The sequence below is a fragment of the Coregonus clupeaformis genome, chromosome 14 (genome assembly GCF_020615455.1).
Source record: "Coregonus clupeaformis isolate EN_2021a chromosome 14, ASM2061545v1, whole genome shotgun sequence".
Taxonomy (NCBI): Eukaryota; Metazoa; Chordata; class Actinopteri; order Salmoniformes; family Salmonidae; genus Coregonus; species Coregonus clupeaformis.
The window spans coordinates 30,021,595-30,049,319 of NC_059205.1; the positions used below are offsets into that span (position 1 = coordinate 30,021,595).

The 27,725-nt window shown below is 43.6% G+C and overlaps 1 protein-coding gene across 3 annotated transcripts in view; it reads right to left on the bottom strand.

Annotated features, from left to right (window-relative positions):
- Positions 1-27,725, bottom strand: part of LOC121581035 (arf-GAP with GTPase, ANK repeat and PH domain-containing protein 3) — a 234,059-nt gene that overhangs the window by 89,487 nt on the left and 116,847 nt on the right. For all 3 annotated transcript variants that reach the window (XM_041896363.2, XM_041896364.2, XM_041896362.2), the window contains exons 6-11: positions 27,266-27,400; positions 25,928-26,055; positions 25,424-25,579; positions 20,079-20,165; positions 11,124-11,228; positions 5,858-6,029 (exon numbers count right to left, since the gene is read on the bottom strand). In XM_041896363.2, the coding sequence (XP_041752297.1) occupies positions 5,858-6,029; positions 11,124-11,228; positions 20,079-20,165; positions 25,424-25,579; positions 25,928-26,055; positions 27,266-27,400 (783 nt within the window). The remainder of the gene's footprint in view (positions 1-5,857; positions 6,030-11,123; positions 11,229-20,078; positions 20,166-25,423; positions 25,580-25,927; positions 26,056-27,265; positions 27,401-27,725) is intronic.

Consider the following 27,725-nt stretch of genomic DNA (forward strand, 5'->3'; position numbering starts at 1 on the left):
TTATTCACGTTTTCAAGTACTGGTGACAAATAATGCATTCCGATTATTGCATAGATTGTAATGACACCTATGGACGTGTGTAAAATACTTTTTTGAAGGTTGTACTGATTATGATGAGATAATGCTAAGCTATTTGCCAGCTATGTGTGGCGCCATGTTTGTTGACATTATACAATGCATTCTGGATGTCACGTAAACATCTCAGACCAAAGATGTTATAATAAGGTGAAGGAATGGTTCACTCATCTTTCGAGTAAGCTTCAGGAAGTGAATGAAGGGAAGTGAATGATCGTATTCGACATCTCCCCTTCAACATGCATACTGCAAACAGACCAAACTCATCTCCTCTTCTTATCTTTGGTTGACGCGAAAAAACAAACATGGTGGCGGGTACAAACTACCCATCTTTGGATAACTTTAGATTTGTAGTGTTTTACTCAATTATTTAGAGCGATGGTGAGCTCACCCGTGATGTGAAGAATTGTAAATAGTAATTGCTATTAGATCATTCATATTGTGGTTTCTGTCAGCCGAGAGTTCGCTAAATAGGACTGCTTGTGTTATGTCAATCTTTCCTCAGTTAGTGCTAGGACTAATGTAGCCTACATTTTCTGGTTTGGATGATTGTGTTATGCTGTCGCTACTTCTGTGAATGTCTGAACATTGCATCCAAAAATAAACTGGTCACTTTCAGGACATAACTTTGTAAGGATTGTGTTTGTGCAAAATGTTTCTGTGAAAAAACAGTGTGGCCAGCTCAAATGCTGACTGTTGCGTCAATCGAAACTGGACGTTCTAAAAAAGCATTCTAATCACACTGGTTTGAGCGTAGAATGATCACACCCATTTGTTGGTATGTGTCAAAGGGTTAATGAACAAAATAATGAACTATTGATTTCATTCATTTGGACGTAACATAATTAAACTCAAAATATGCCATTCTATTGTTTTGAAAATACATTTTATTAGTCTTATAATGTTTCTTAGGACCTGCATAAATGAATGAATAACAGATTTGTTTTTGATGGTGTATATTCAATGAATTTATTAAAATAGACGCCCAACCACATTTCCACACCACTAAAACCATGAATCGCCGGCATGCGCATGGGAGCTATAAAAGGCGGATGCAGGCAAAAATGTGGTAAAAATGGGCCTGTTTTGTAAGGGGGTCATATAAACATTGCCCTTTCTTTTTTACAGGCAAAATACCATAAATTATATGTAAATGCAGCATCAGATTGCTAGTAAAGGCCTGCATGTTAATAGAAATGTCCAAAACCTCTACAGTGATCATGTAGGCCTATACCAGTATTTTTTTTAAAATCTCGAAAAATGCTAATTTGACAAATATAACCGTAAGTGTGTAGGAGAGAGAGAAAATGAGTGTTTTCCAGGCTGAGTAGAAGCAGCAGCAGCAGGACTGGCTCATACTGCGGCTGTTAGCTAAGTAGAAGCGATGGATTAGCGGGTAGCTACTGAGCGACGGTAGCGGTAATGTCGTCTTGACTCTCATTTCTCTTTGGGCCTGCGCGGCCATGCATGCCCTCAGAGGGCTGATGAGTCGTGACGCCGAGGCATGACCCAACCTTTGGAGTTGTTGCCATTATGTACAAGTAGAAGGATAATGAGGCATTAATGCTAATGTGGGGGACCGAAGGAGGGAGGGAAGCAGCACATCAACAACGGCTGGGGCCGTGCAATCCACCACCACTATCATCACTATTACTACTCACTAACACCGCCTGTCTGACCACAGGCCACCAATGTATAAGGAAGGAGCTGTACAGGGAGCAAACACAGGCCCACACGAACACACCACCCCCTCCCTGCGCCTTTCCCACATATAGTCAATTTCTGCCGCCCATACGATTGATTAAAACTGATGGGCCTCATTAATACTTTGATACAATGCATCTGTCGTGGGTGACACCATTGGATGCGTATTAACGGAGGGGATCATATTTAAAACAGTTCCGCTGAACACTCAGACAGAGGAAAAGGAATTAAGCTTGCACACTCTTTCACTCACAGACACATGGATTCATTAATTTACTCTCTTTCTCTCCATCCCCGCTCTCCCTCCCTCCCTTCCTCCCTCCCTCTACCCCCTGTGATTATAAAGGTCTTTAGATCCATGGAAGTGAATGAATTACGAAAGGCAAAGACAGGGTTGTGATTCAGACGCCATGAATGACAAATTACCCCTTTGTTCCCTTCATCAATTGCATGCCTAATGAAATCAAACTCACACCAATCGCATCAGGAGAGGAGAGGGTGCTCCAACGGGAGAAGACCTGCCGTGATTTGTAACCTTTCTCTCCTAAGTGGAGATTAACGCAAATCGTCTCGTATTGTTCCCCTCCCGGACACAAAAAAATTGAATCTCTAGAATGGGGTGTCACAAAGATATCCTTTACTAGCTCTGTATTTATAGCAGAGTGAAACTACACTGAGTGGACAAAACATCTTTCCATGACATAGGCTGAATCCAGGTGAAAGCTATGATCCCTTATTGATGTCACTTGTTAAATCCACTTCAAATCAGTGTAGATGAACGGGAGGAGACAGGTTAAAGAAGGATTTTAAAGCCTTGAGACAATTAAGACATGGATTGTGTATGTGTGCCATTCAGAGTGTGAATGGGCAAGACAAAATATTTAAGTGTCTTTGAACGGGGTATGGTAGTAGGTGCCAGGCGCACCGGTTTGTGTCAAGAACTGCAACGCTGCTGGGTTTTTCAAGCTCAACAGTTTCCCGTGTGTATCAAGGATGGTCCACCACCCAAAAGACATCCACACAACTTGACACAACTGTGGGAAGCATTGGAGTCAACATGGGCCTGCATCCCTGTGGAGCCCATGCCCCAACGAATTGAGGCTGTTCTGAGGGCAAAATGTGGGGGCGTATATACCCATGCAAACACAGTAAAATAGTCAGAGAAAAATAAGAATTAATTATAAAAGACAAAATCCTTTTTTGTTGTTTTCCTCTTTCAGGCCCCCAGAACCACTCCTCTCCCTATCTCTCCTATCTCCTCTCTCCATCTCTCCTCTCTCCTCTCCCTATCTCTCCTCTCTCTATCTCTCCTCTCCCTATCTCTCCTCTCTCCTCTCCCTCCTACAGATTCAGGACACCTCTGCTCTCTTCTCCTCTACCTTTATCCTGAAGGTTAACTGTTTGTGGGCTGGAAGTTGGAGCGTGACCTCCACCCCCTGTCCTTCACTCGGTAAACTCCTATATCTTCTCTACCATTTGACTAATTAATGTGGTCCAGTGGGGTCCTGATGTCCAAATCCTGGCCAGGACCCAAAAAATAAGAAAGGGCTGGGCCACAAGTGGTCTCTACTGGCCGGTTTGTCTTTTCCACTACTGCACACCCCAATTAGCTACAGCCATGGCTTGGGGAAACACGGACCCCACTCCTCGTCCGATAGAGGACGCCCTCGTTACCCCCCTTCCCGTCTAGCCCCCCTCTGGGGACCACTCAGCTAATTAGTATGAATTACTCTTAATCCTAACCCCTAAATCCAATCACTGGCTTCTCCTCGCCTCTCTGTGCCTAGCTGCCAGAGCAGAGCAGGCCCCCTCATACCTCCAGATGCACAGCCAGCCAGCCATCCAACCAGCCAGGCAGCTCAGTCTATTTATAGGCCTGTGTGGACTGGAAGGAAGGCATTGGTATTGGCAGGACACGCAAGGCAAGCCCCAACCTGGTCATTGTTCCTGTGACATTACATACAACCCTGGCTGATGGAATTTAGGTCAGAGCTAAAATTTTACATCTGGACAAAATAAATGTCCTTCGATGGATAATTCTTATTTTTTCTGTTATATTGATTATTATGAACAAATTAATCATATTTAAATGGAGATCTCATTCGCCAATTCCCTATTTAGCAATTTATGGTAGAATCTAATAGCCTTACAAGCACTCCTTCAGTAATCGTATCATCGTGTTTTTATTGTGTTAGCTCATCTGCATAATGAAAAATCATACATGGAGATAATTGGCATGTAGGGACTCATTTTATGACACTGTACCATAATCTAAAGAGTCTTCACATAATTACAGCAATGAAATACATATTACATGAGCATTACATAATTCACCTATTAAGAGTTCATTTTATTGTATCCTCTGGGCAGTGAATGGTATTAATGTGAAACCCTTCCGCTGAATACTTTAGTGTCCCTAGTGTCTCTTTCAGTCCATTTAAGAACCTCTATTGATTGTCTGTTGGACTGGACATGAAGTCGATCGAGACTTACATACAATAACACTGGGCATCAGGTTGCTTAACTTAAGCTATTCAGTTGATATCCTGCAAATTACTTGATCTGTGGTTGTTCACAGTGTTTGGTTGGGGTTTGGCTCGAGGTAGAAGTTGTTACTATAGCCGCAGACCTAAAATCAGATTATCTTACTCCCAAACCTGACCATAACCGTTAGGAGGAATAAATATCTGACCCTGTATCAGTGGTTAGTGGGCAACTTCTACCTACTCATTTTGTCCTTGTTAAAACAGATGAAGACCTGAGTCAAATATACTACATGACCAAATGTATGTGGACACATGCTCATCGAACATCTCATTCCAAAATCATGGGCATTAATATGGCGTTGGTCCCCCATTTGATGCTATAACAGCCTCCACTCTTCTCGGAAGGCTTTCCACTAGATGTGGGAACATTGCTGCGGGGAATTGCTTCCATTCAGCCACAAGAGCATTAGTGAGGTCGGGCACTGATGTTGGGTGATTAGGCCTGGCTCGCAGTCTGCGTTCCAATTCATCCCAAAGGTTGTTTGATGGGGTTGAGGTCAGGGCTCTGTGTAGGCCAGTCAAGTCCTTCCACACCGATCTCGACAAACCATTTCTGTATGGACCTTGTTTCGTGCACGGGGGCATTGTCATGCAGAAACAGTAAAGGGCCTTCCCCAAACTGTTGCCACAAAGTTGGAAGCACAGAATCGTCTAGAATGTCATTGTATGCTGTAGCGTTAAGATTTTCACTGGAACTAAGGGGCCTAGCCTGAACCATGAAAAACAGCCCCAGACCATTATTCCTCCTCCACCAAACTTTACAGTTGGTACTATGCATTCGGGCAGGTAGTGTTCTCCTGGCATCCGCCAAATCCAGATTCGCCAGATGGTGAAGCGTGATTCATCACTCCAGATAACGCGTTTCCACTGCTCAAGAGGTGGCGAGCTTTACACCACTCCAGCCGACGCTTGGCATTGCACATGGTGATCTTATGCTTGTGTGCGGCTGCTCGGCAATAGAAACCCATTTCATGAACAATTCTTGTGCTGACGTTGCTTCCAGAGGCAGTTTGGAACTCGGTAGTGAGTATTGCAACCGAGGACAGACAATTTTTACACGCTACGCCCTTCAGCACTCGGCGGCCCTGTTCTGTGAGCTTGTGTGGCCTACCACTTCGCGGCTGAGCCGTTGTTGCTCCTAGACGTTTCTTTTTCACAATAACAGTACTTACAGTTGACCGGGGCAGCTCTAGCAGGGCAGAAGTTTGACGAACTGACTTGTTGGGAAGGTGGCATCCTATGACGGTGCCATGTTGAAAGTCACTGAACTCTTCAGTAAGGCCATTCTACTGCCAATGTTTGTCTATGGAGATTGCATGGCTGTGTGCTCGATTTTATACACCTGACAGCAACGGGTGTCCACATACAAATGCACTAATTTGAGGTGTGCTTCAAGCTTTTGGGATTATTTTATTTGTTCCATTGTAACATGTAAACAAAATCAAGGCTAGCTTGACATTTGTTTTTGACCCATATCTGGTACAGAGGTCTAGAATGGACCCACAGTGTGGTGACTAGGCGTGCCCTCTTACCTGTGGTGCCTACGCCCAGCTGCAAGGTGCTGCGGTCCTTGGTCAGCCCGTTGGTCTTGGGGCTGGCGGTGGGGGCGATGGTGGTGACCGCTCTGGGTGGTCGTTTCCCTGGCACCTTGACCGTGGTCCTCAACAGGTCAATCTCTTTCCCATGCACGTTCTGCATGTAGTCCTGGAACACAAACATAAAAAAACCACACAGATATGTCATTAAAAAATGACAACACAAACTGCCCCATTAGCTGATGTTATAACATATATGTATAACATACAGTGCATTTGGAAAGTATTCAGACCCCTTCCCTTTTTCCACATTTTGTTACGTTACAGCATTATTCTAAAATGTTTTAAATTAATACAAATCCTCATCAATTTACACATAATACCCCATAATGACAAAGCGATAACAGGTTGAGACATTTTTGCAAATGTATTAAAAATAAAAACAGAAATACCTTATTTACATAAGTATTCAGACCCTTTGCTATGAGACTTAAAATTGAGCTCAGGTGCATCCTGTTTCCACTGATCATCCTTGAGATGGTTCTACAACTTGATTGGAGTCCACCTGTGGTAAATTCTATTGATTGGACATGATTTGGAAAGGCACACATCTGTGTATATAAGGTCCCACAGTTGACAGTGCATGTCAGAGCAAAAACCAAGCCATGAGGTCGAAGGAATTGTCCGTAAAGCTCTGAGACAGGATTATGTCGAGGCACAGATCTGGCAAAGATACAAAAAAATGTCTGCAGGATTGAAGGTCCCCAAGAACACAGTGGCCTCCATCATTCTTAAATGGAAGAAGTTTGGAACCACCAAGGCTCTTCCTAGAGCTGGCCGCCCAGCCAAACTGAGCAATCAGGGGAGAAGGGCATTGGTCAGGGAGGTGACCAAGGGCCTTGGTCAGGGAGGTGACCAAGAACCGGATGGTCACTCTGACAGAGCTCCAGAGTTCCTCTGTGGAGATGGGAGAACCATCCAGAAGGACAACCATCTCTGCAGCACTCCACCAATCAGGCCTTTATGTTAGAGTGGCCAGACGGAAGCCATTCCTCAGTAAAAGGCACATGACAGCCTGCTTGGAGTTTGCCAAAAGGCACCTAAAGACTCTCAGGCCATGAGAAACAAGATTCTCTGGTATGATGAAACCAAGATTGAACTCTTTGGCTTGAATGCCAAGCATCACGTCTGGAGGAAACCTAGCACCATCCCTACGGTGAAGCATGGTGGTGGCAATATCATGCTGTGGGGATATTTTTCAGCTTCAGGGACTGGGAGTCTAGTCAGGATCGAGGGAAAGATGAACGGAGCAAAGTACAGAGAGATCCTTGATGAAAACCTGCTCCAGAGCGCTCAGGACCTCAGACTGGGGCCTTCCAACAGAACAACAACCCTAAGCACACAGCCAAGACAACGCAGGAGTGGCTTTGGGACAAGTCTCTGAGTGTCCTTGAGTGGCCCAGCCAGAGCCCGGACTTGAACCCTATCAAACATCTCGGGAAAGACCTGTAAATAGCTGTGCAGTGACGCTCACCATCCAACCTGACAGAGCTTGAGAGGATCTTCAGAGAAGAATGGGAGAAACTCCCCAAATACAGGTGTACCAAGCTTGTAGCGTCATACCCAAGAAGACTCGAGGCTGTAATCGCTGCCAAAGGTGCGTCAACAAAGTACTGAGTAAAGGGTCTGAATACTTATGTAAATGTGATATTTCCGTTTTTTATTTTTAACACATTTGCATACATTTCAAAAAACATGTTTTCACTTTGTCATTATGGGGTATTGTGTGTAGATTGATGAGGGGGAAAACGATTTAATCCATTTTAGAATAAGGCTGTAACGTAGCAAAATGTGGAAAAAGTCAAGGGGTCTGAAAACTTTCCAAATGCACTGTATGTTATAACATAACTTCCATCCACTTCAAAGCAAAATAGAAAGTACCAAAAGCGACTGACAGACAGCTAAGATAAGTTTCAGAACATTAGGTATCACCTGTGCTCATGCTGCCTCACAAGCTAGCTCGCTTATAGAGGCTTAATGAGTAGACATACGAATGCTAACAGTGTCATTCTCTTTCAATTTGGCCATTTGATTTGGATTTAAAACAACATCACCATCCCAAGTGGATGAGGAAGGAAAGCCAAGGTGAAACTCATTGATATCAACAGAAAAAGCCAGAGGAGTACTCTCCGCTCCGCTCTGCTCTGCCTTTTGCCGGGTATGCCCCCACTCCATCTCTTAATCTCTCTCCTTTCCTTTATCACTCCCTCCATCTCTCTCCCTCCTTTATCACAGTGCCATAAAGCACTCATCTCTTCCCCTGCCTCCTCTCTAATTACCCAGCCAGCTAGTGCTCCTCACTCTCATTTCATTTTATTGCCGGAATTAACAGCCAGATCGAAGCATTCAAAGCTATTAAGATGTGTGATTAAGCCACATTCAATTAGTTTCTACAAACAATTTAATTGATGTAGCAGATAGAATTAACAGAAGGTGATTGTGTGGATGGCTTGGCTGACTGCGAAATTAAAGGGATCGTTTCGTGTCTCGCTCTGCCTCGTTCTCCTACCCACCTTCTCTCTCTCTCGCTCACCTTTTCTCTCTCTCGTTCCCGGTTGCTCTCTCTCCCTCCCACCTTCTCGCACTCTCCCTCCCACCTTCTCTCTCCTGCTCTCTACCCTCCCACCTTCTCTTTCTCCCTCCTTTCCACTCTCTCGAACACCTTCTCTCCCTTCACTCCTACGTTCTTTCCCCCCTGCTCTCTGCTTGGTTGCTCAGAATGGGGATAAACACGTGTCTCCTAACGTAACAGTGGTTCCTGTTCTGTCTCACCTCTGCTCAGTAAGTTAGTAGACAGACACTCAGACAGAGCTTGTAGACCTGCCCCTGAAGACCTACGATAGCTATAATGATCTAGATCTACAGAGCAGCTAGCTAGTCAATTACATACAGATAAATGCCAAAATAAAGGAAACACTTGAGTAAATGAGGGATACAAATGATATTGAAAACAGGTGCTTCCACACAGGTGTGGTTCCTGAGTTAATTATAAAAAGGGTTCATTATTTTGGCTACCATGGATAGAAGAGATCTCAGTGAGTTTGAATAAGGGGGTCACACAGGAGCATAGGGGATTTAAAGGGTGTGTGTATGGATGTGTCTGTGTGTGTCTCTCAGTCACCAGATCTCAACCTAATTGAACACATGGGAGATTCTGGAGCGGTGCCTGAGACAGCGTTTTCCACCACCATCAACAAAACACCATATTTCTAGTGGAAGAATGGCGTCGCATCCCTCCAATAGAGTTCCAGACATTTGTCGAATCTATGCCAAGGTGTATTGAAGCTGTTCTGGCGGCTCAACTCCCTATTTTGGCAGTTACCTGTATATCACTGTCATGCTACATTGCTCTGCTAATAATGGCTACTAAATTAATCCATTATCATGTCACTAGAAGAAAATCATAAAACCAGATTTAGTCTATTTACTGTATGTTGCAAGCAAATGACAATGCTTTTTCTAGTCTTTGCTGAGAAGTGTTTAATATATGATCTTGCTAATATAAATGATACTATTTCAAAGTGGACTCTAAGTAAAAAAAAATTAAAAATGGAGTTGATATATATACAAGTACTTATCTCCAACTTTCACTAAACATATGGAATTGTTTTAAGATGGTCATACAATGGATGATTTAGCTATTTGATAAAATATTGAATTTGGCCTTTACTACTAAAGCCCATACAAACACATTAAATAACACATTCATAAATGGCAAAGACAGTCCAAAAATAAATCACAAGGAATAAGGTTTTGAAGTGTCTGTCCTATATCTAGGAGATTTCAGAATGCTCAGGAAATATGTTTTTTTTGGACACATATTTAACCCCTTACTTTTTTGGTTGGCACAAAACTACCTCCATACTTCCATTAGTTTGTATGGGTTACCATCAGATGAGTCCTGTGACATTCGTGAGAGTCTCCCCTTTCCATAGAGTGGTCATAATAGTTTGTAGCTCAAACGGTTTGGACGCTACTATACAGACGTTTTCGTGAAAAGACCGATTTTCAGGATGTCTCATGGTCTGACAAACACTGCTGTAGCTCGGCTACATTTACATTTACATTTTAGTCATTTAGCAGACGCTCTTATCCAGAGCGACTTACAGTTAGTGCATACATTACTATTATTATTTTTTCATTATCCCCGTGGGAATCGAACCCACAACCCTGCCGTTGCAAACGCCATGCTCTACGAACTGAGCTAAATCCCCTGCCGGCCATTCCCTCCCCTACCCTAGACGACGCTGGGCCAATTGTGCGCCGCCCCATGGGTCTCCCGGTCGCGGCCGGCTACGACAGAGCCTGGATGGCCACCTTCCACCGCAGATGCGGATGCGGTGGATTGAGACGCAGCCCATGCCAAAAACTGATATCTCTAGCTTAAACTGACAGATTTTGACAGGGATTTTTATATTATGTTATTATGCGTCAATAGACTCTTAAGGATTGTGAGTGTGAGTGGGAGTGTCTGTAGACAGGGACAGGCAGAGCATGAGGCAGCCATGTTGTGCTGTGGGGGGGTCCTGACTGAGCTGTCTGCCGGCAGGCTGCAGTGGAGTGTTTAAGAGGTATTAGTGGGCCAGCAGGACACTGACAGAGACGGATGTGGCAGGTCACTCAGCCTGCACAGCGGCGAGCGCCATTATAAATACAAACCAGCGTGGTGGGCACACAGCAGGCCCCAGCAGTAGCAGCATGTGCCATGCCCAACTCCAGGACCGGGATATGAACCTGGGTCTCCCACACGAGCAAACAACGTCTTAGACCATTAGACCAAGAGGGCAGAAACCCCTTCTTCTGAGGGCAGACACTGGTTTTGAAGTTCACAGGTAGGGCTACCTCATCACGTGACCATGAGCAACCATGCCCAACTCATGTCCGCTACACGGGCACCACAGGGGTGTGGGGGGGTAGAAATGACCCTCACCTCTGCCTCTCTGTCCCCTCCTCCACCTTATAATCATAATAACACTCCTCTAAGATGGAGTTCTTATAATCAGAGGCTGAAAGATCTCTGCTAACCTTTTTGTCTCTCCGGAAACCTTGTTTATAAGTGTATCAATATGTGTACATAACATTTATGTTAAATCATTCATTTCAACTTTTTGTGAGGGACAAGCTTGCATGTTGTTTCTCTATTCCCTACATAGCTAAAACGGTCCACTACAAACGGAACTATACTAAATGTAGGGATACTCACATGTAAACTGGGGTGGTAGGTGAGGAGGCCGTTGTCACAAAGTGTGACGTATTTCTTCTTCCACTCCTTATTGAGGGACTTCCCACTTCTCTTCAGAAGGATGCCCTGGACGAGAGAGAAGAGGAGAATAAAGGGTCATAAAATGTCTTCCTCCAGCTAAACACAGTGCACTAAAACATATACTGTAACAAACTTGGGATGACAATGGGATGACAATGAGAACGCTCTATTCTTAGATCTGGCCAGAGGGATAATTTTACAGGAGCAGGTTGCTTGTATGTATGTGAGTGTGTGAGTACAACCTTTTCAACCTTCCAACTTTTGATTCTCATTGGTCACTGTAACCCCATGGTCAATGCAACTCAACAGTGGTCACTTATACCTTCATAATTGGTCCTGTCCTACTGCAACCTACTGTCTTACATTCAAAGTGAGCAGAGACAATCCAATTTGCCCCTGTATTCATTCATCCCCATTTCCTGACCAGTTGAACTTTGGAGGACCTCTCTATCGAGGGATTAGGGTGTGTGATCTCCCCCTCTTCAAAGCCCTGATTTAGCCCCTCACCTCTATTCCCCCACCACCATTCTGGAGCCTTTTAACTCCTCAGATGGTTGGCCTTATCTGCTTGGACAATCCAGGGTAAACAATGGCAGTTCCTCTGCAGGAGTTGGCCAAACACTTGGCTCTGTGGGGCTGTGAGGGTCCTCTGGGGGTAAGGACCAGGGAGGACCAGGGGAGGGGCACGCTTAATTAGGGGATTAGCAGGGGAATGTTTGTGCTTTTACAGCCAGGGTTGTGTGTGTGTGTGTATATATGTGTGTGTGTGTGTGTGTTTTTCCTCTGTGTGTGTGTCGGTGTTAAATAGGGTACCCTCACCCTCCGATATTGTCCTAGGCTGGGTCGTCCTGCAGAGCTGTATAATCCTGATTAACACATCAGGAAGGAGCGGACCCTCGCTGACCCAGGCACCAGGCTGGGGGCCGACAATCATCCTAATCCTAGCTCCGCTCCCCCTGCCTTGATCTGGGCCTGGCCCTGGCCTACTCATGCTGGGGCCCCAGGACAGCCTCTGTATGCCCAGAGAGAGGACCTCTATACCCTGCTGAATACATCCATAACCCACCCTACTGGAGGGCCCTAGCAGGCCTCTGGTCATCACTTTGTGTGATCGTCTTTTCTTGAAGTTTGATAACCACTACCCAATACCTGTTTTGCCATTTTAACAATGACATACTGCTGTTATTAGTGATATTTCAAAGATGGCTTTTGTAAACATATTTATATTCTCATGTGCGAAACCTGGTGTTTCACACCCATACTGTTCATGATTTGGTCTTTGTGACCAAAAGCTTGGCCTATGAAATGACTAAAATTGGCATTGATCTAAGCATGCACAGACTCTTTTCAACATGATTTGGTCAATAAAAGAACTGTAAACACATTTTAATGGCTTTATGATCACATTAAGTAAATGGTCCCATCACAGGGCTTCTGGCGACGGTGTAATGCATGTTTTACACACAAATAATGTTACACATCTCCTGTCCTTATTGAGCCAGCCATAAATCTATACATGTAATCAGTGGACCAACATAAATTCATCACTGGTTTGAAAAGATCAATACTAATACTGAGAAGATTCATGTCAACAACATTAGTCCAATATAGGGACTTTTTTATACAACCACTTAATTAATTTGACTGTCAGAAACGATAGCAGAATAACATATTTTTTAATCCTCTAATATAGTTTATCAAATTGAGCTTCCATTTAAAACAATTAGAATAATTTAGTTATAATTCACATTACAGCAACTATATAGTGTTATTTTATCATGACAGTAATAGAGTCAATGGGGGCATGTCGTGAACAGACTTTTAAAAAATTGCATTTCACCTTCTGTCTCTCCTTCCTTCCCTCCCGCTCTCTCTGGCTCACACTCAAACATGATCACCATGTTCAGGCTTTGCGACAAAGGAGACCGGCCAATCGCCAGACGCACTTGCCGTGTCCAGACAATTGTCATATCTACACAGAGGAGATAGCATCTTCCCTTTCCATTGTCACGCTCCTGGAAAAAGCTGCATCCTGCCACAGTGGCTGAGTGATAGCCCGGGCCTTTGTGACAGCCAGCCGGAGGAGAACAGGAGGAAGAGAAGAGGGGTTTGGGAAAGGGGGAAATAGAGAGAAGATCGAGAGGGCCAGAAGAAAAGCCTAGTGTTGACAGCTACTCGGCAGTGAGTGCATTGTTGCCTTTATTAAATTTTTTTACAGATAGGAGGGGGCTCGGGGTCAGTGGATTGAGGGAGGGGAGGAGGTGCGGGGGGGGGGCAGGCAGGCAGTATATAATTTGCCCAATAGGGGTAATTAAGATCACATTTACATTTACGTCATTTAGTAGACGCTCTTATCCAGAGCGACTTACAGTTAGTGAGTGCATACATTTTTCATACTGGCCCTCCGTGGGAAACGAACCCACAACCCTGGCGTTGCAAGCGCTATGCTCTACCGACTGAGCTACAGGGGACTCACATTGGCAGCTTTGATTTCCCGTATTGTGTAATTGACTGGCCAGGGCAGGCCATAAGCTACTCTTAATAGCCCCCCACCACTCCTTGGTAAATCATGGGACGGGAGCTAGCCAGGTCTAATCTTATTGTCTTATTGTAAGTTGCTATGATACCCACCCAGGGAAGTGGCCTTACTTCAGGCCATCATCATATGGGGTAGAATGAATGGCAGAGCTCACAGTAAGTATGTTTAGGGGGGATTCTTTAAGATCTCTGTCAACTGACCTCCCTCTCACCTGGTCCTGCTGGTCTAATCCCCTTAAACCTGACTTAACCCTGGTCAATGATATGGAGCGAAATGCACTGGTCATTACAGTTACATTCAAAAGGTTTGTATGAATTTTGTTTGGCAATATTTTGTTGCTGATTTTATTTTATTTGGCCATTTCTACTATGCATTTCATCTTTCATCTTATACTTGTATTCATTCTAAATGTGCAGAAATGTGGACAGTGTCCTGAACAGCAAGGAATGCTTGGCCTACCACGTTGAAAACGAAGTGTATACTTTGACCATTCCCATAATTCCTGGTTAAGAAGGATAACACTAGGATTAGGATACTGACCTAAAGCCCTCATATAATCAGGAGAGAATAGTAATCAATGTGTCAATCACTCCTCATCCTGGTTCTAAGTTATACCTTTAGTAGAAATTACTCAACGTGATGTTTGATTCCACTGTACTTCATACAGGCTATTTAGCTTAATTTGAACTTGTTAAAGAAAGGAAAATGTATATTAAAGACTCACTCCAGCTATTTCTTTACTTTTCCTGTTGAAAAACAATATCCAAAGTATAAAGTTGATGTGCCTTTGAGAAAGGCACTTAACCCTAATTGCTCCTGTAAGTCTCTCTGGATAACAGTGTTTGCTAGTAATGTGCACAACAAAATACTGCTTTTTAGACAACTTGGAAACTTCAAGAGTTGGCAGTTCAAGGCGTTGGTCTGACGGGTTTACTCTGATGTCGTCGGCCCCCCTCCTTACTTGTAGGAACAATAGAGGAGTAATGGAGGAGCAATGGAACCCACCCGACCACCTTATGCCATGTCATGTCATACCTGAAACATCTATTGAGATGTGCCTTTACGTAAATCAGGTGATAAATGAGGTGAAAAAGGAGACAGGAGTGCATATTCAAAGACTATTAAAACTATATTTGGAGCTTGGTTACATGACCAAGCTCGTGATCCTTACACTTGTGTCGACGGTTTTCAGTGTTTTATTGGAATATTACAATTACTCAAAGTGTTTTCAGAATAGATTTCTGGGGACTAGGAAAATATAGTGATTTAGAAGCTTACGTTTTCTTGGAAAATTAAAAGACAACAAAGTGAGTATTTTTCTAATAACATTAGGAAGTAAAATAAAATATAACAAATACAGCATTCAATGAAATTACAAGCCACATTTCGAGAGTAATCTCTAATGCTGAAAATAATACCTTGTCAATATGTGACACCTACATACTACAATATGATCGCATAATATATTACAAATTCTCTAGGCTAATAGTGACTGTCTAAACCCATCCAACCTGACAGCTATACATCCAGTAAGTAAGTAATCTAAAGATGATGATCTGTATGTCTTGATACTTTGCAGGAAAATTCTCTTTTTGATCTTCCTTTTCCTTTCATTCTAAGAACCCTCAGGGTTCAGACAGCACTACTTGCAATGGGATTCTAATGATTACAATCTTTAATGGATTCTTTAATTTGTAATGTTGTCACATCGCCATCTAGTGGTTGTAAAGTTATATGATTCTACCCACCCACAAAGCGAACATTTCCTGAACACTGATGTAAACACACTGGCCAGATTAGGAATATGTATGCTTAAAACTTTTTAAATATACATTTTTATATACACTCCTCTCTGTATGTGTTTGGACAGTGAAGCTAAGATTTTGAATGTGGCTCTATACTCCAGCATTTTGAATTTGAGATCAAATGTTTCATATGCGACAGTACAGAATGTCAACTTTTATTAGGGATATTTTCCATAGAGATTGTACTAAATTACTATTAAATGTAGTATTTTTTCATTCATATCTGTTTTAACGTTTAGAAATGAAAGCACTGTGTTCCTAGTCCGCCCCATTTGAAGAAGTCATAAGTATTTGGACCAATTCACTTAGTGTATTAAAGTAGTCAAAAGTTTAGTATTTTGTCCCATATTCCTTGCACACAATGACAACATCAAGCTTGTGACTCAACACTATTTTTTGGATGCATTTAGAGCTTGTTTTGGTTGTGTTTTGCCCAATAGGAAGTGAATGGTGAATAATGTATTGTGTAATTCTTGTCACTTTTATTGTAAGTAAAAATAGAAGATGTTTGTGAACACTTCTATATGTACGTGGATGCTACCATGATTGTGGATAATCATCAATGAATAGTGAATGATGAAAGTTACAGAGGGACAAAGATCATATCCCTGAAAAATGCTAACCTCCCCCATTATTGGTAATGGTAAGAGGTTAGCATGTTTTGTTGTAGCCTCTAACTTTCTCACTCATCCTTATTCATGATTAACTCATGCTTTTTCTTAATCATGGCATTATCAGGATTAATTTAGAAGAAGAGTTCAGAAACATCTAATATACTCACTTAGAAAGGAAATTACTCCAGTCATCATTCACCATTCAGTTCCTATTGGGCAAAACATAACTCAAGGTTAATTGCTTAACCCTGGTTCTCTGAGAATATGAGTGAGATGTCTCACTACGGAAGAACCAATCACACACGTCTGTCGGAGTCAGACATGTCGAGTGGCGAATGAGGTGAGCCCCTCCCTCTTTATAAGGAGCCATGCGCACTCGCCCCACCATCTGGTTATTCTCAAGCATGTCTCTCTTCCTTGCGCTCTAACATGCCGCATCATAAATCTCTTGTACAGAGACGCCTTTGAACAGTGCCGAAGTGGTAGCGATACCTCTGGTGGAATGAGCCCTCAGGCCCTCCGAGGGCTGTAACCCCTTACTATTATAACCAAGTATAATAACCTCCACTATCCAATGGGATAGTCGTTGATGAGAGAGGAGTAGATGTGAAAAGAGTGAACTGGACACAAACTGTGGAGACGCTCCTCCTATGTAGAAGAGAAGGGTGGCGGGTGGAAAGCCAAAAGCTCTTGATGAGGCAATTATAAGTATTGCCGACCTTAGGCATAAAGGTGCGGTTAGGTAGCAAAGTCACCTTGGAAAACCCTGGGGTAAACTGTAGGCACAAATGGTGGACTGACAGTGTGTGCATCTCACTCACTCGCTTTGCAGACGTAAAGGCAATCAGTAAAGCAGTTTTGAAGGAGATATTTCATCTACAAGCTTTCCTGCGCCTCTAAAGGCTGCTGTGAAATAGCCTGAAGCACAATAGACAGGTCTCAAGACGGGGCTATAGGCTTGGAGACTAGACGTAAGCCACGTTGTTCCCACACTCTGACTAGACTGGGGAGTATCAGGCATAGAGGAGGAAAAGCGTAGACCATCAACCTTAGCCAAGAGTGTGCCAGAGCAAAGAACAGCGGGCAGTGCACATCTTTGTGCGATGCAAAGAGATCTACAGTGGCTAGACCCTCTCTCCCCCAAATCTGGTTCACCACTTGGGGATGGAGTCTCTAATCCCTGTACAGGGGATTTCCTCTGGACAACAAGTCCGCTCCCATATTCAGTACGCCTGGGACATGAGTAGCGCGAAGTGAAAGTAGGTGTGCGCCGCTCCACAGAATAATCTTGACAGCTAGTCTGTGTAGAGCAAGTGCCACCCTGTATGTATACCAGCAGTTCTAGGTAGTTTACATGAGCGTGGTGAAGCTGTGGTGACCACAATCCAGCTGTGGGGACCACAATCTTCCCTTGTAAACTGCACCCCATCCTGTGAGTGATGCGTCTGTCGTCACCACCTTCCTCATTTATACTACCCCTAGGAGAGTACCTGAAGCAAAGATTGAGGGGCTCTTCCAGTTCTGGAGAGCCGAGAGACTCTGTGGTCACCATTATCTTCCGATTGAGGTGCCATCGTGTACACAGACAAATGGCACAGACGTACACAGACGAGGGGAGAGCTGTTTCACCGAGGGCACTTAGGGATTGAGTGAACTCCCTCAGTCTTCTCTGTGAGCGGATGCAAATGAATGAGCCGCTGCACGGGGGTAGGGCTTTTGTAGCACAGATATACACCCCTTCCCCATTTTGGAGTCTGTGCTTCGCCCGAGAGCGGATGGCCTTGCCATGTTAGCTAGCCTGTTTTACGCCGTCTCGTAGACTGGATCACCGCAGGTTGGGCCTGGTTCAGTTAGTAGGCACAAAGCAACTTAATGCTAGGCGAACTAAATATGAGAGCTAATCTAGCAATTGGCAGATGGTGGTTAGCTAGCTAGCATTCACTGTGAGGGCTAGTAGCGTAGCTTAAGCTAGCACGGGCCAGTATTCAGTAAAACCTTACAACAGTTGCAGGACTCGTTCTAGAGCTGCATAAGCATGTTTGTTTCCCATGGCATACGGGGGCCCATGATAATTCCGGGAGTAAAGTATTGCTGACTGGGTTATGTGTGTGCTAGTCGACGCTTAGCCGTGAGGCTGTGGTGTTAGCTAGCAAGTGTTCACCTAGTTGGCTAATAGCCTAGCTATTGCTAGCGCCACATAAGGCAAAGAAAACAATGTGAATAGAGTTATAGAATAGATTATCATTTGACCATAGCATATTGAGGTGTAACCGGTCAGTTTAGCCAACGAAACAAGTGAATATTAGATGCACAAAACGAGAGAAGCAAGCTGGCTTTCCAGCATCTTCGAGTCGCAAACGCAAGAGCGAGGGGGTTCAAGTGCCTGCCTGAGGCGAAGTAGCATTAGCCATAATTCATTGAACTGGAGAGTCTGGTGGGTCGCGGTCAAGCCACTGTTACACTTCCTTCGGCCCTAATTCGTGGAAAAAGGCCTGCTAATCCAGTAGTGCCTGCAGCGAATTTAGCCTTGATAGGCGTGAGCTAGCTGATTAGATGCCTCGTGGCTAATGGCTAGCTGAAGTGAGTACTGTGTATAAATGCTAAAGCCGTGGGGCTAATGTAGGCGTTAGCTAGCTAGCAACCAACTCATGTGGTTAGCTTGCTAACGTTCGCCTCATGGGCTAATAGCCTAGCTAGTTTAGCACAATGCTAGGCGAAGACAAGCGTGTTGCAGCGTAGTCCTTCGGCGAACATAGAGCTTCGCTTGACCGTCGAGCTGTAAAGCTGGGTTGGTCAGTTTAGTCAACACAAAACGAGTCAACGTAGGTTGAGCTAAACGAGAGAGGAGAGCTAGCAATTCTACCGTCTGTGCATGTAGAAAGAGCTAGTGGTGGTTAGGTGGCCTTAAAGCGAGCTAGACGGGTTAGCTAGGCCTTGCGGCTTGAGCTGGCCAAGTCTCAGTAGCTAGCCGTGTGACGCTAGATACAACTGGAGACTTAGAGCAAGTAGAAAATGGTGAAAAGCTCATTCTAATCTTAGCAAAAATGTTCCTTTTAGTACTCAACACGAAGGACGAGAGCTGAAGTCCTACGTTGAGCAGTGTTAACCTTGCAGTTTGCCTGAGAACAGTTAAGCAGGAAGACTGTGATCAAGTCGTGCTGAGGAGAGCTTAGAGAGCGTAGTGATCTTCGCAAGGAAGAGAACGATAGTAACTAGAGGGTGGGGCGAGGGGCGCCTTATAAAGAGGGAGGGGCTCACCTCATTCGCCACTCGATCTGTCTGTCTCCGACAGACATGGTGTGATTGGTTCTTCCGTAGTTATCCACCTATTCAGCGAATCCCAGAGTGAGACATCGAAACTAGTATTTGAAAGAGAACCCAAAACACAACCAAAACAAACTGCAAATGCATCCAACAAGTTTGTAGAGTCACAAGCTTGATGTAGTCATTGTGTGCTAGGGACCAAATACTACACTTTTGACTTCTTTAATACACTAAGTGAATTTGTCCAAATACTTATGACTTCTTCAAATCGGGGGACTAGATATATAAAGTGCTTTCATTTCTAAACGGTAAATCAGATATGTATGAAAATACCCTCAAATAAAAAAGGTGACATTCTAAACAGTTGTCTCATATGAAACATTGTATCTTAAATCCAAAATAGTGGAGTATATAGCCAAATAAAAACATTTGCATCACTGTCCAAATACATACGGAGGGAAGTGTACGCACTAAAGGGTAGAAATGTGCTACTTACACATTGAATGTGCTATACTTACCTGAAGACTATTGGTGATCAGAATGAGGCACCCTATTCCATATAAAGTGCACTACTTTTGACCAGGGCCCTAGGCAAAAGTAGTGCACTATATAGGGAATAGGGTGTGATTTTAGACACGATCTATGACTAGTGTAGGAGTAGAAAGACACTCACCTGTTTCATGGGTATGGCCCTTCCACTGCCTATGCTATCTGTTTTACTGTCAGTGGTCTTTGCCTGTTCACTGTTGGCTTTCCGTGACTGCAAGGAAACAAGAGAGTCAGTCGGTCACTGGAAAAAACATGGAGGGGGAAGATGGGGAGATGGGAGTTGAGTAAGGTGCATGTATCAAGATGAGCATGGGGGTCAGAGGTAAGAATGTTTGGAGGTTGGGGTGTGTGGGAAGTGTGTGTGTGTGTGTGGAGAGCGGTTGGGAGGCGAACTCAACATCGCAAAACAAAATTCTCAACAACAAAAAAGCTTGGAAAATAAACAAACAAGCAGACCAGCGTAACATATAGCGGTAACATTGACATGCGTGCAGTAATAAAAAAAGACCAAACCAGAACAGACCAGACCAGACACTGAGGAAACATCTCAACACATAATAGGTAGTAGACCAAAAGACGACCACACATTGAGTCATGACTCAGTCCTGTAAACCTGTGGGAGATCCATCCCTCTGTTAGGCCCACAGTGGACCCTTCCAGATCAGAGAGGAACACCCCTCTCTCAGGCCCACAGTGGGCCTTTCTAGGTTAGTCCAAATCAAGTTTTAAGGCCCAGCTGGGCCGTTTTGCATAGATACATTGACAAGTCAAGTTGAAATGCAATAAAAAGGAGAAAAGGCAGGTTAGAGGGAAAGAAGGTTATCATATAGGAGTTTCATATAGCGTTTCCTATCAAATTCCTCTGAAATTCCGATTGGAACACCAGGAGGGAAAATACATTTCAAGTCATTCACAGTGTTAGGATTAGAAGTACAGCTGCGTTATAAACAACAGTGGAACACATCAGTGAACAGGTGCAGCAGCACATTTCACCAACACCGGCTGCATACACATTACATTTCAAATTACAGACTGTGGAGGGGAAAATAGTTGAGCAGTGAACATACAGTATTACCCCAGTTTCTGACAAAACACAGTACTTGTACACAGAATATCCCCAAAGCACGGACTAACAGGTGAAATACAGGAAATGTCACTCATAACCAACAGACAAAACTGTTATGGTCTCACTCAGAACAGGATGAAGGGATGCCCAATCAATCGCCAATGGAGAGAGGTAGAGTCTGAGTTCAAGTAAACCAACTCTGGTTTATAATTTTCAACATTTTATTTTTTATTCTGATTATTTTTGTTTCTATACAGACACCATACAAATCAAGTCACAGGTTTCACTCCCAAATAAGATCAACAGAATGAGCCAAACATTGCAGTTCCCACAAAATATAGGATGGACAATAAAGGCATTATTTTTTATATATATTTCATATATGTATATAATATACTTTCTATAGAGTACCATTGTAAATAAAATACAATACAAGATATACAGAAGTCTTATATTTGTCCATTTGTAAATGATATAAAAGCGATTATGGAATAAGGTCATAATCTTCATACCAAACCCAAATTGAAATGAATGACTACAAAAATTAATAAAGTAAATAAATATCAATAATAAAGGATGGAGAAATTGATATTTCCAAATCATAGTCAAATTAAATAAATAGACACTACATTCATACAAGTCAGTGCAATCCAATTTCCATTAGTTATTCATTATTCTGTATGATACCACTTGTCCCTGACACCCTACTCTAATTTTTATGAAGGCCTTCATAAAACTACCCAACATCACCTAACATTGCCTTATTTAAGTTTGCCACATATTTAAGTCCATTCAAGACTTTCCCTGAAAAGAAAGAGAAATGAAAGAAAAAACAATGAAAACAAAGAGGGAGTAAACAACTGAATGTACTTGGCACCTCTAGTCCTTGAGTCCTTGTTTTATGGCAAAAGGCAGTGTGATGTCATGTAAGGGGGCCGTGTCCTTTTGAGTGGTTGAATTATAATTCCAAGCATGACTTGACTGTACTGTACACAGACTGTTTGTAAGGGTGTGAAGCAAGGTGGGCTAGAAGGACGTGGGGGGGGAGGGGGGGCATTTCCAGCAGAGAAGAGTTCCTACAGTCTGTCACACTCCAGAGTGTGAATTTGACCATTTTTACTTAGAGCACGAACTGACTCCCAAATCTACTCAGCAACTTCCAATGTTACTTGTTGCTTTTTTTGTCACAAAGTTCTATGGTTTCCATAGTGCACCTCCCGAGGGAACAATTAAGCAAAGGGGGCACTAGGGTAAAGCAGCAAACCCGCTCTAGTCCCCAGTCATTTCTCCTCCCTATTGGGTATGACAGGCCAGAGGGACAACTCGTTGGGGTGAAATGTGCTTTTTTGATAGCACAGCGCTCTTAATGAGGAAGGAGTTGTAAAGCCCTTTTTGTCGAAGAAAGGTTGGAAAATTAGCACAAATCTGCAAATATCGAAGAAGAAAAAAAAACATTCCAGGCGGTTATTTTTTTGTTTCTTTTAGAGTGGACATCCAGTAAAAAGTACAAAAGGAACTAAAATAGCTGACAATTATTCATGGGAGTTGATGGTATGGGGTTTAGATGTGGCCAAAAGAAGTAACACAAAAATATGCAAAAAGGTATTTGTCATGGTGGTGCTTTTGAACATAGCGAAAGAACAAAAATGCCTCAAACACCTCAGAAAATATATGAGATATGCCAAAACCTATTGATGTGGTTGCTAAACCATGGAAGCGCTAGGAAATAATTTATGTGAACTCAGCTGACACCTAGTGGCCATTACTAGTCATGAAAGAAGTGGGCGGAGGGTGGTGATAATGGCTGGTGAGACTGAATGACCGGTGATGAAGACATGGTGGATAAACCAACGTCTTTATAAGTAAAGCTTTTAGGACCTTTGACAAATAAAAGCTCCAAAAGAGGCCGATTCCCCAGTCAGTTTGCAATGCACTATATAAAGCTTAATAATTTGTTTTATCAAGGTAGCCTCAGCTAATTTAAATATTCCGATGGTGCCCAGTGCTCACTAAATCTATAGTCAGTAACCTAAATCAACTATATTCATATATCTAATTATAGTTCAACATGAGTTGGTGGCAATAGCCTACACCCCCAAAAAATTTAGCTTTTTAGATTAGGCTACTTCAAAGCACTTCAGACACCCCAAATCTGATTAGAGAGCATGCCATATAATCAGTGTGCACTGGGATCCAGAGTAGTTTATGTAGTGACTGTTAGTATTCTGACTTTTTCCCTCAGTGACCTTTGACTACGCATGTAGAACAGTAATAAATTGTGCTTTATAATGTATCATACAGCCAATACACTGTCATATCTAAACTGAAATATATCAAACAGAAAACATATTGGGAGAATGGGCCTGGCATATTCTAACTAGCAATACTGTGAGTACAACACCTTGTGGTTTTATGAATATGACCGAAAAGTTAGCCACAGTGTTGTTTCTAATTAGTTTGAGTGTGCTTTTGAAAGGTCTATCTATCTGATCCCACAAAACCCCTTAAGAAAAGGAAAGCGAAACCAAAAGGGTTGGGAGAGCAATAGATACTACTGTGTTGTATAATCTATCAAAATAACCCACGACATTAAGGCTTCTTCTCTATCCTGACTACAACTCTCCAACTGAATAAAAAACGGTTAGGGATCACAACTACCCACTACTATGATTAGAAGAGATAGCAAGTCAGTATTATAACACTTGCAATGCTAACTTTTTGTGGCCAGAGAGAGAGATGTTCAGGACTCCTCTATTGTGTTCGGCACGTTAATAATTCTGTTTCCTCAAGAGGTCCTCCAAACTGAGATTGATGAAAAAGCAAAGTGAGAACAAATAGTCTTATAGTGGATGCTGCTTGGTAAACAAAACTTTAATTTTTCTCTTGTATTGTAAAACTGGCAAAAATCCTTCCTCTCCTTGGCCCACGCTGTGCTCTTGAAGTGTCATTTGGGAAATGGAGTCGTCGTCGACCCCCCACACCCTTTGTTTCTCCCCCCTCCAACCATCTTCTGCCCCTCCCTGTCCCTCCCGACCCCTGGCTGGCCGCTCCTCAGAAGGTCATGAGCTGAAACTCCCGCTCAGCCTGCCAGTCGGGCACCCACACGGGATAGGTGGCATGCTTGGGCATCTCCATGATGCGGACGGGCAGAGGCTCATGTCTCTGGTGAACAGGGTTAGTCACTACCTAGCAGGGGGAGGGAGAAGACAAGGGGAGCTACTAACTGACAGACAATCTGCACTGCTCTGATGCCCAGAGCCCCGCAATGGCTACCACAGTAGCTGGAGTAGGGGGAGATGGGAGAGGTTAGAGGAAGTGAGGGGGCTGGGGTTAGAAGGGAGAGGTAGAGGTACAAAAAAGCGAACCTGGGGAAGGGATGGAGGTATGTTGGAGCAGGAGAGGCTGGGGTAGAGGTAAGAGAAAGGGAGGGATAGAAGGGAAGGGATGGAGCTAGGGAAGCTGAGGAAAGTACAGCGGTTAGTGCAAGGGTCTCAAAGGTAGGGAAGGTTAGAGCTGCGCAACGGGATTGTATAAGGGCAATTCAGGTAGAAGCTAGAATAAGGATAGAGGTTTAACTACGGCTCTCAGAAGTATGGGTAATTGGAAGAGGGTTGAGCAGGGCAAGCTGTGGTAAGTACACTGATTAGGAGCCAGAGGACAAAGGTAAGAGCTGGGATATCTGGGGTAAGGGCAAAGGTTAGAAAAGGGATATCTAGAGTAAGGTAGGGAAGGAGGGGGGAGCGAGGGAGAGCATGCATTATCTGACTCTGTAGTGACTGAAATGGTTATGGTCTGTCCCTGACTTTTAGTTTAGTGTGGCTGGGTAGGGGGGAAGTTGCATTGCTGTCTTTGGTGGGGTGTAGCCTTGCCTCACCCTTTCTCTCCCCCAATAGGGAGTCACTGCAAAGAAAGGATCTAGTAAAAATAAGAGGGGTAGGGAGGAAGGCCAAAGATTGAGACAGAGGGGCCAGGAGGAGGGGATAAGTGAAAGATGAGTAACTCATGCGCATTTACTTTCAATTGGAAAGGAAAGGGAAATGTTACCAACATAAAAAAGGTTTTAAAAAGCTTAGATATTTTTCCACAGTGCTTCTAGCTTTGATATTTGCTTTAAAATAAGAAAAAAAGAAAAAGAAATGAAGCATTTTTTTCATAGTATGGGTTCAAAATACAACCCAGGGGGCAACCAGCAACTGTTATCCTTATCATTTTTTTCTCCTTTGCCCATTTTTGTTGCTTGTATAAGGAGTAAACCAGGAAGGCTTTTTGTGCCTGTATCTGATACAGCCAGGAAGAGGGCGGCTTTGTCTTTGTCTCCCTCTGATGGACAGTGTGTGTGCGCGGTACTGCGCCCTCTAGTAGTGCGAGTGGGTGTTGCTCTGCATCAGCTGCCGCATACTTACTGTGAAGATGTTGGAGCGGCGCTTGGACTGCTTGCGGATGGGTGTGGGCGTGTTGGAGGCGGCGATGGTCTCAATGCGCATCTCCCTCTGGCTGATGCTGGGAGTGGAGGGCACAGAGGAGGAGTAGTCGCTAAACGCACCCCCGCCATTCGCCGCCTGGAAGAGGAGGGACGAAGATGGAGAGAGCGGGAGAGGGAGAGGGAGAGGGAGAGGGAGAGGGAGAGAGAACAAACTAGTCAGTTAAAGAAGGTAGGATCTGGGAAAGCTGAATCATAATATATAGTTTATGTAGGCTACTGTACGCCCTGTATTTTCAGTAGTGTCCAGCCTACGTCTTGCTGCATGTACCAATTGCACAGAAGAAGCTCATCGTTTTTCCTGACCACGTAACCTGACAAGTAATATCCTAAAACTAGGGCCCTGAGTTTTCCCTGGTCAGGTCATGTGGTCAGGAAAAACTCCTGGCCCTAGTTAGAAATATTCTGGCAGGGGGTGTGGCCTCACCTGGTTAATATGCACAGAGGGGATGGATGCGTTGGGGACTGATGAGTGGCTAGGCGAGTTGGGAAGGGACTTGCACGGACCAATAGACAGCTGCTGCTTTTTCCTCAGAGCCACCACCTTCTGGGCGACTGGTGGGAGAGAAAGAGAGACAGAGGGTTAGGAATCAAACACAACAAGTGTCGACGACTCTGTTATGAATTACAATGACTTTCAGGATAAGTATATATCTTCACAATGTAAACTCTAATATCAACAAGTCCACTGATATTAACCACTTCAGAGCAATTCTCTTTTCAATCAGGTAATACGTTACATATGGAGAGATTAACCTTATACAGTTCTCCAGAGATACAAAGCATCTCCATTTCCAAGGGAAAATACTCCTGCCATATGTTGTTCAGAGAAATGAGCCTGTCTTAAGCCCAGGGAGATCTGTGGTGTGAATTTAACCAAATGAGCCTGTCTTGTGTAGTACAGAGGGACCTGATTGGCCATGCAGACAGCGTAGGCAGCCACCCATCACTTCGCTGTAGACTCCAGCAGGAGCGGGATCTGTTATTCTGCATGACGTGAATGAGGGCCGAGGGAGAGAGAAGAGTTTAAGTCTGTCTGACATCTGGGGAGTGTATTGGTATTGATGGCTAAAGTAGCATGGAAAAAATGGAATGGAGGAGCCGCTCGATCTCCAGACACCAAACACTTTCACGTCTTTTAATTATTTAAAAGCAAGCAATTAATACAGCTTGGAGACTGCAAGGCTCTGTGCGTCAACAAACAATGAAAGGAGAAAGTGAAAGCTGCGTTATGTATTCATAAAGTTTGGTAAAGAGAATGTTTGGGGACTGTTTAAAAGTTGTTGTTAAAAAGATGTCCTGAACCCAGCAGGGTATTGTACTGTGGTAATCAGGACAGGATGTTGTTGTGTTCAAATGAAGGTTGTCATAAGTTCAGAGATGTTTTCTCCTTGAACACACACTTTTCTCTCTCTTAAAGCAGACATACGTTTCTTCTTGGCTATTGGCACTGTGTTGAAAATAGTCATATCTTTCTCCCCATTATATATTTCTTACCAATAGCCTTTCCATTGACATCACATTCTCATTCAATATATAACATGAATGGCTCAAGCATCTACTAGGGAAGGTTGGATACTGGATAGCAGTAGAAACACTATGGGCGGACGTCGGCCTATACAATGGTACACTGTAGACCATTATATTGTAATCCTGATCGCAGGGATCCACAGGGTTCCACATTCTAGTCCCAGCCCAGCACTGACATATCTCCTTCAGCTTATCAAGGGGAGATTCATTAGTTAATTAATGCCTCAGCCCTTACCATCTTGGAAGACTCTCTCCACATTGAGGCCGTAGGTGGAGCAGGTCTCGTAGTAGGTGGAACGCTTCAGGTCGTTGGACAGCTTCCTGGCCCGCGAGTCATCGATCACTCTGGGGTTGGCAGCACTGATGGCATCTGGGGAAGGACAAAAAGCACCAACAACAATGTAATATTGTTCTGAGAAAATTCCATTTGGGGGATGATGTACAGTGCATTCGGAAAGTATTCAGACCCCTTGACTTTTCCACATTTTGTTACGTTACAGCCTTATTCTAAAATGGATTAAATTGTTTTTTTTGCCTCATCAATCTGCACACAATACCCCATAATGACAAAGTAAAAACATGTTGGTTTTTTTCAAATGTAATACAAATAAAAAAGTATTCAGACCCTTTACTCAGTACTTTGTTGAAGCACATTGGCAGCAATTACAGCCTTGAGTCTTCTTGGGTATGACGCT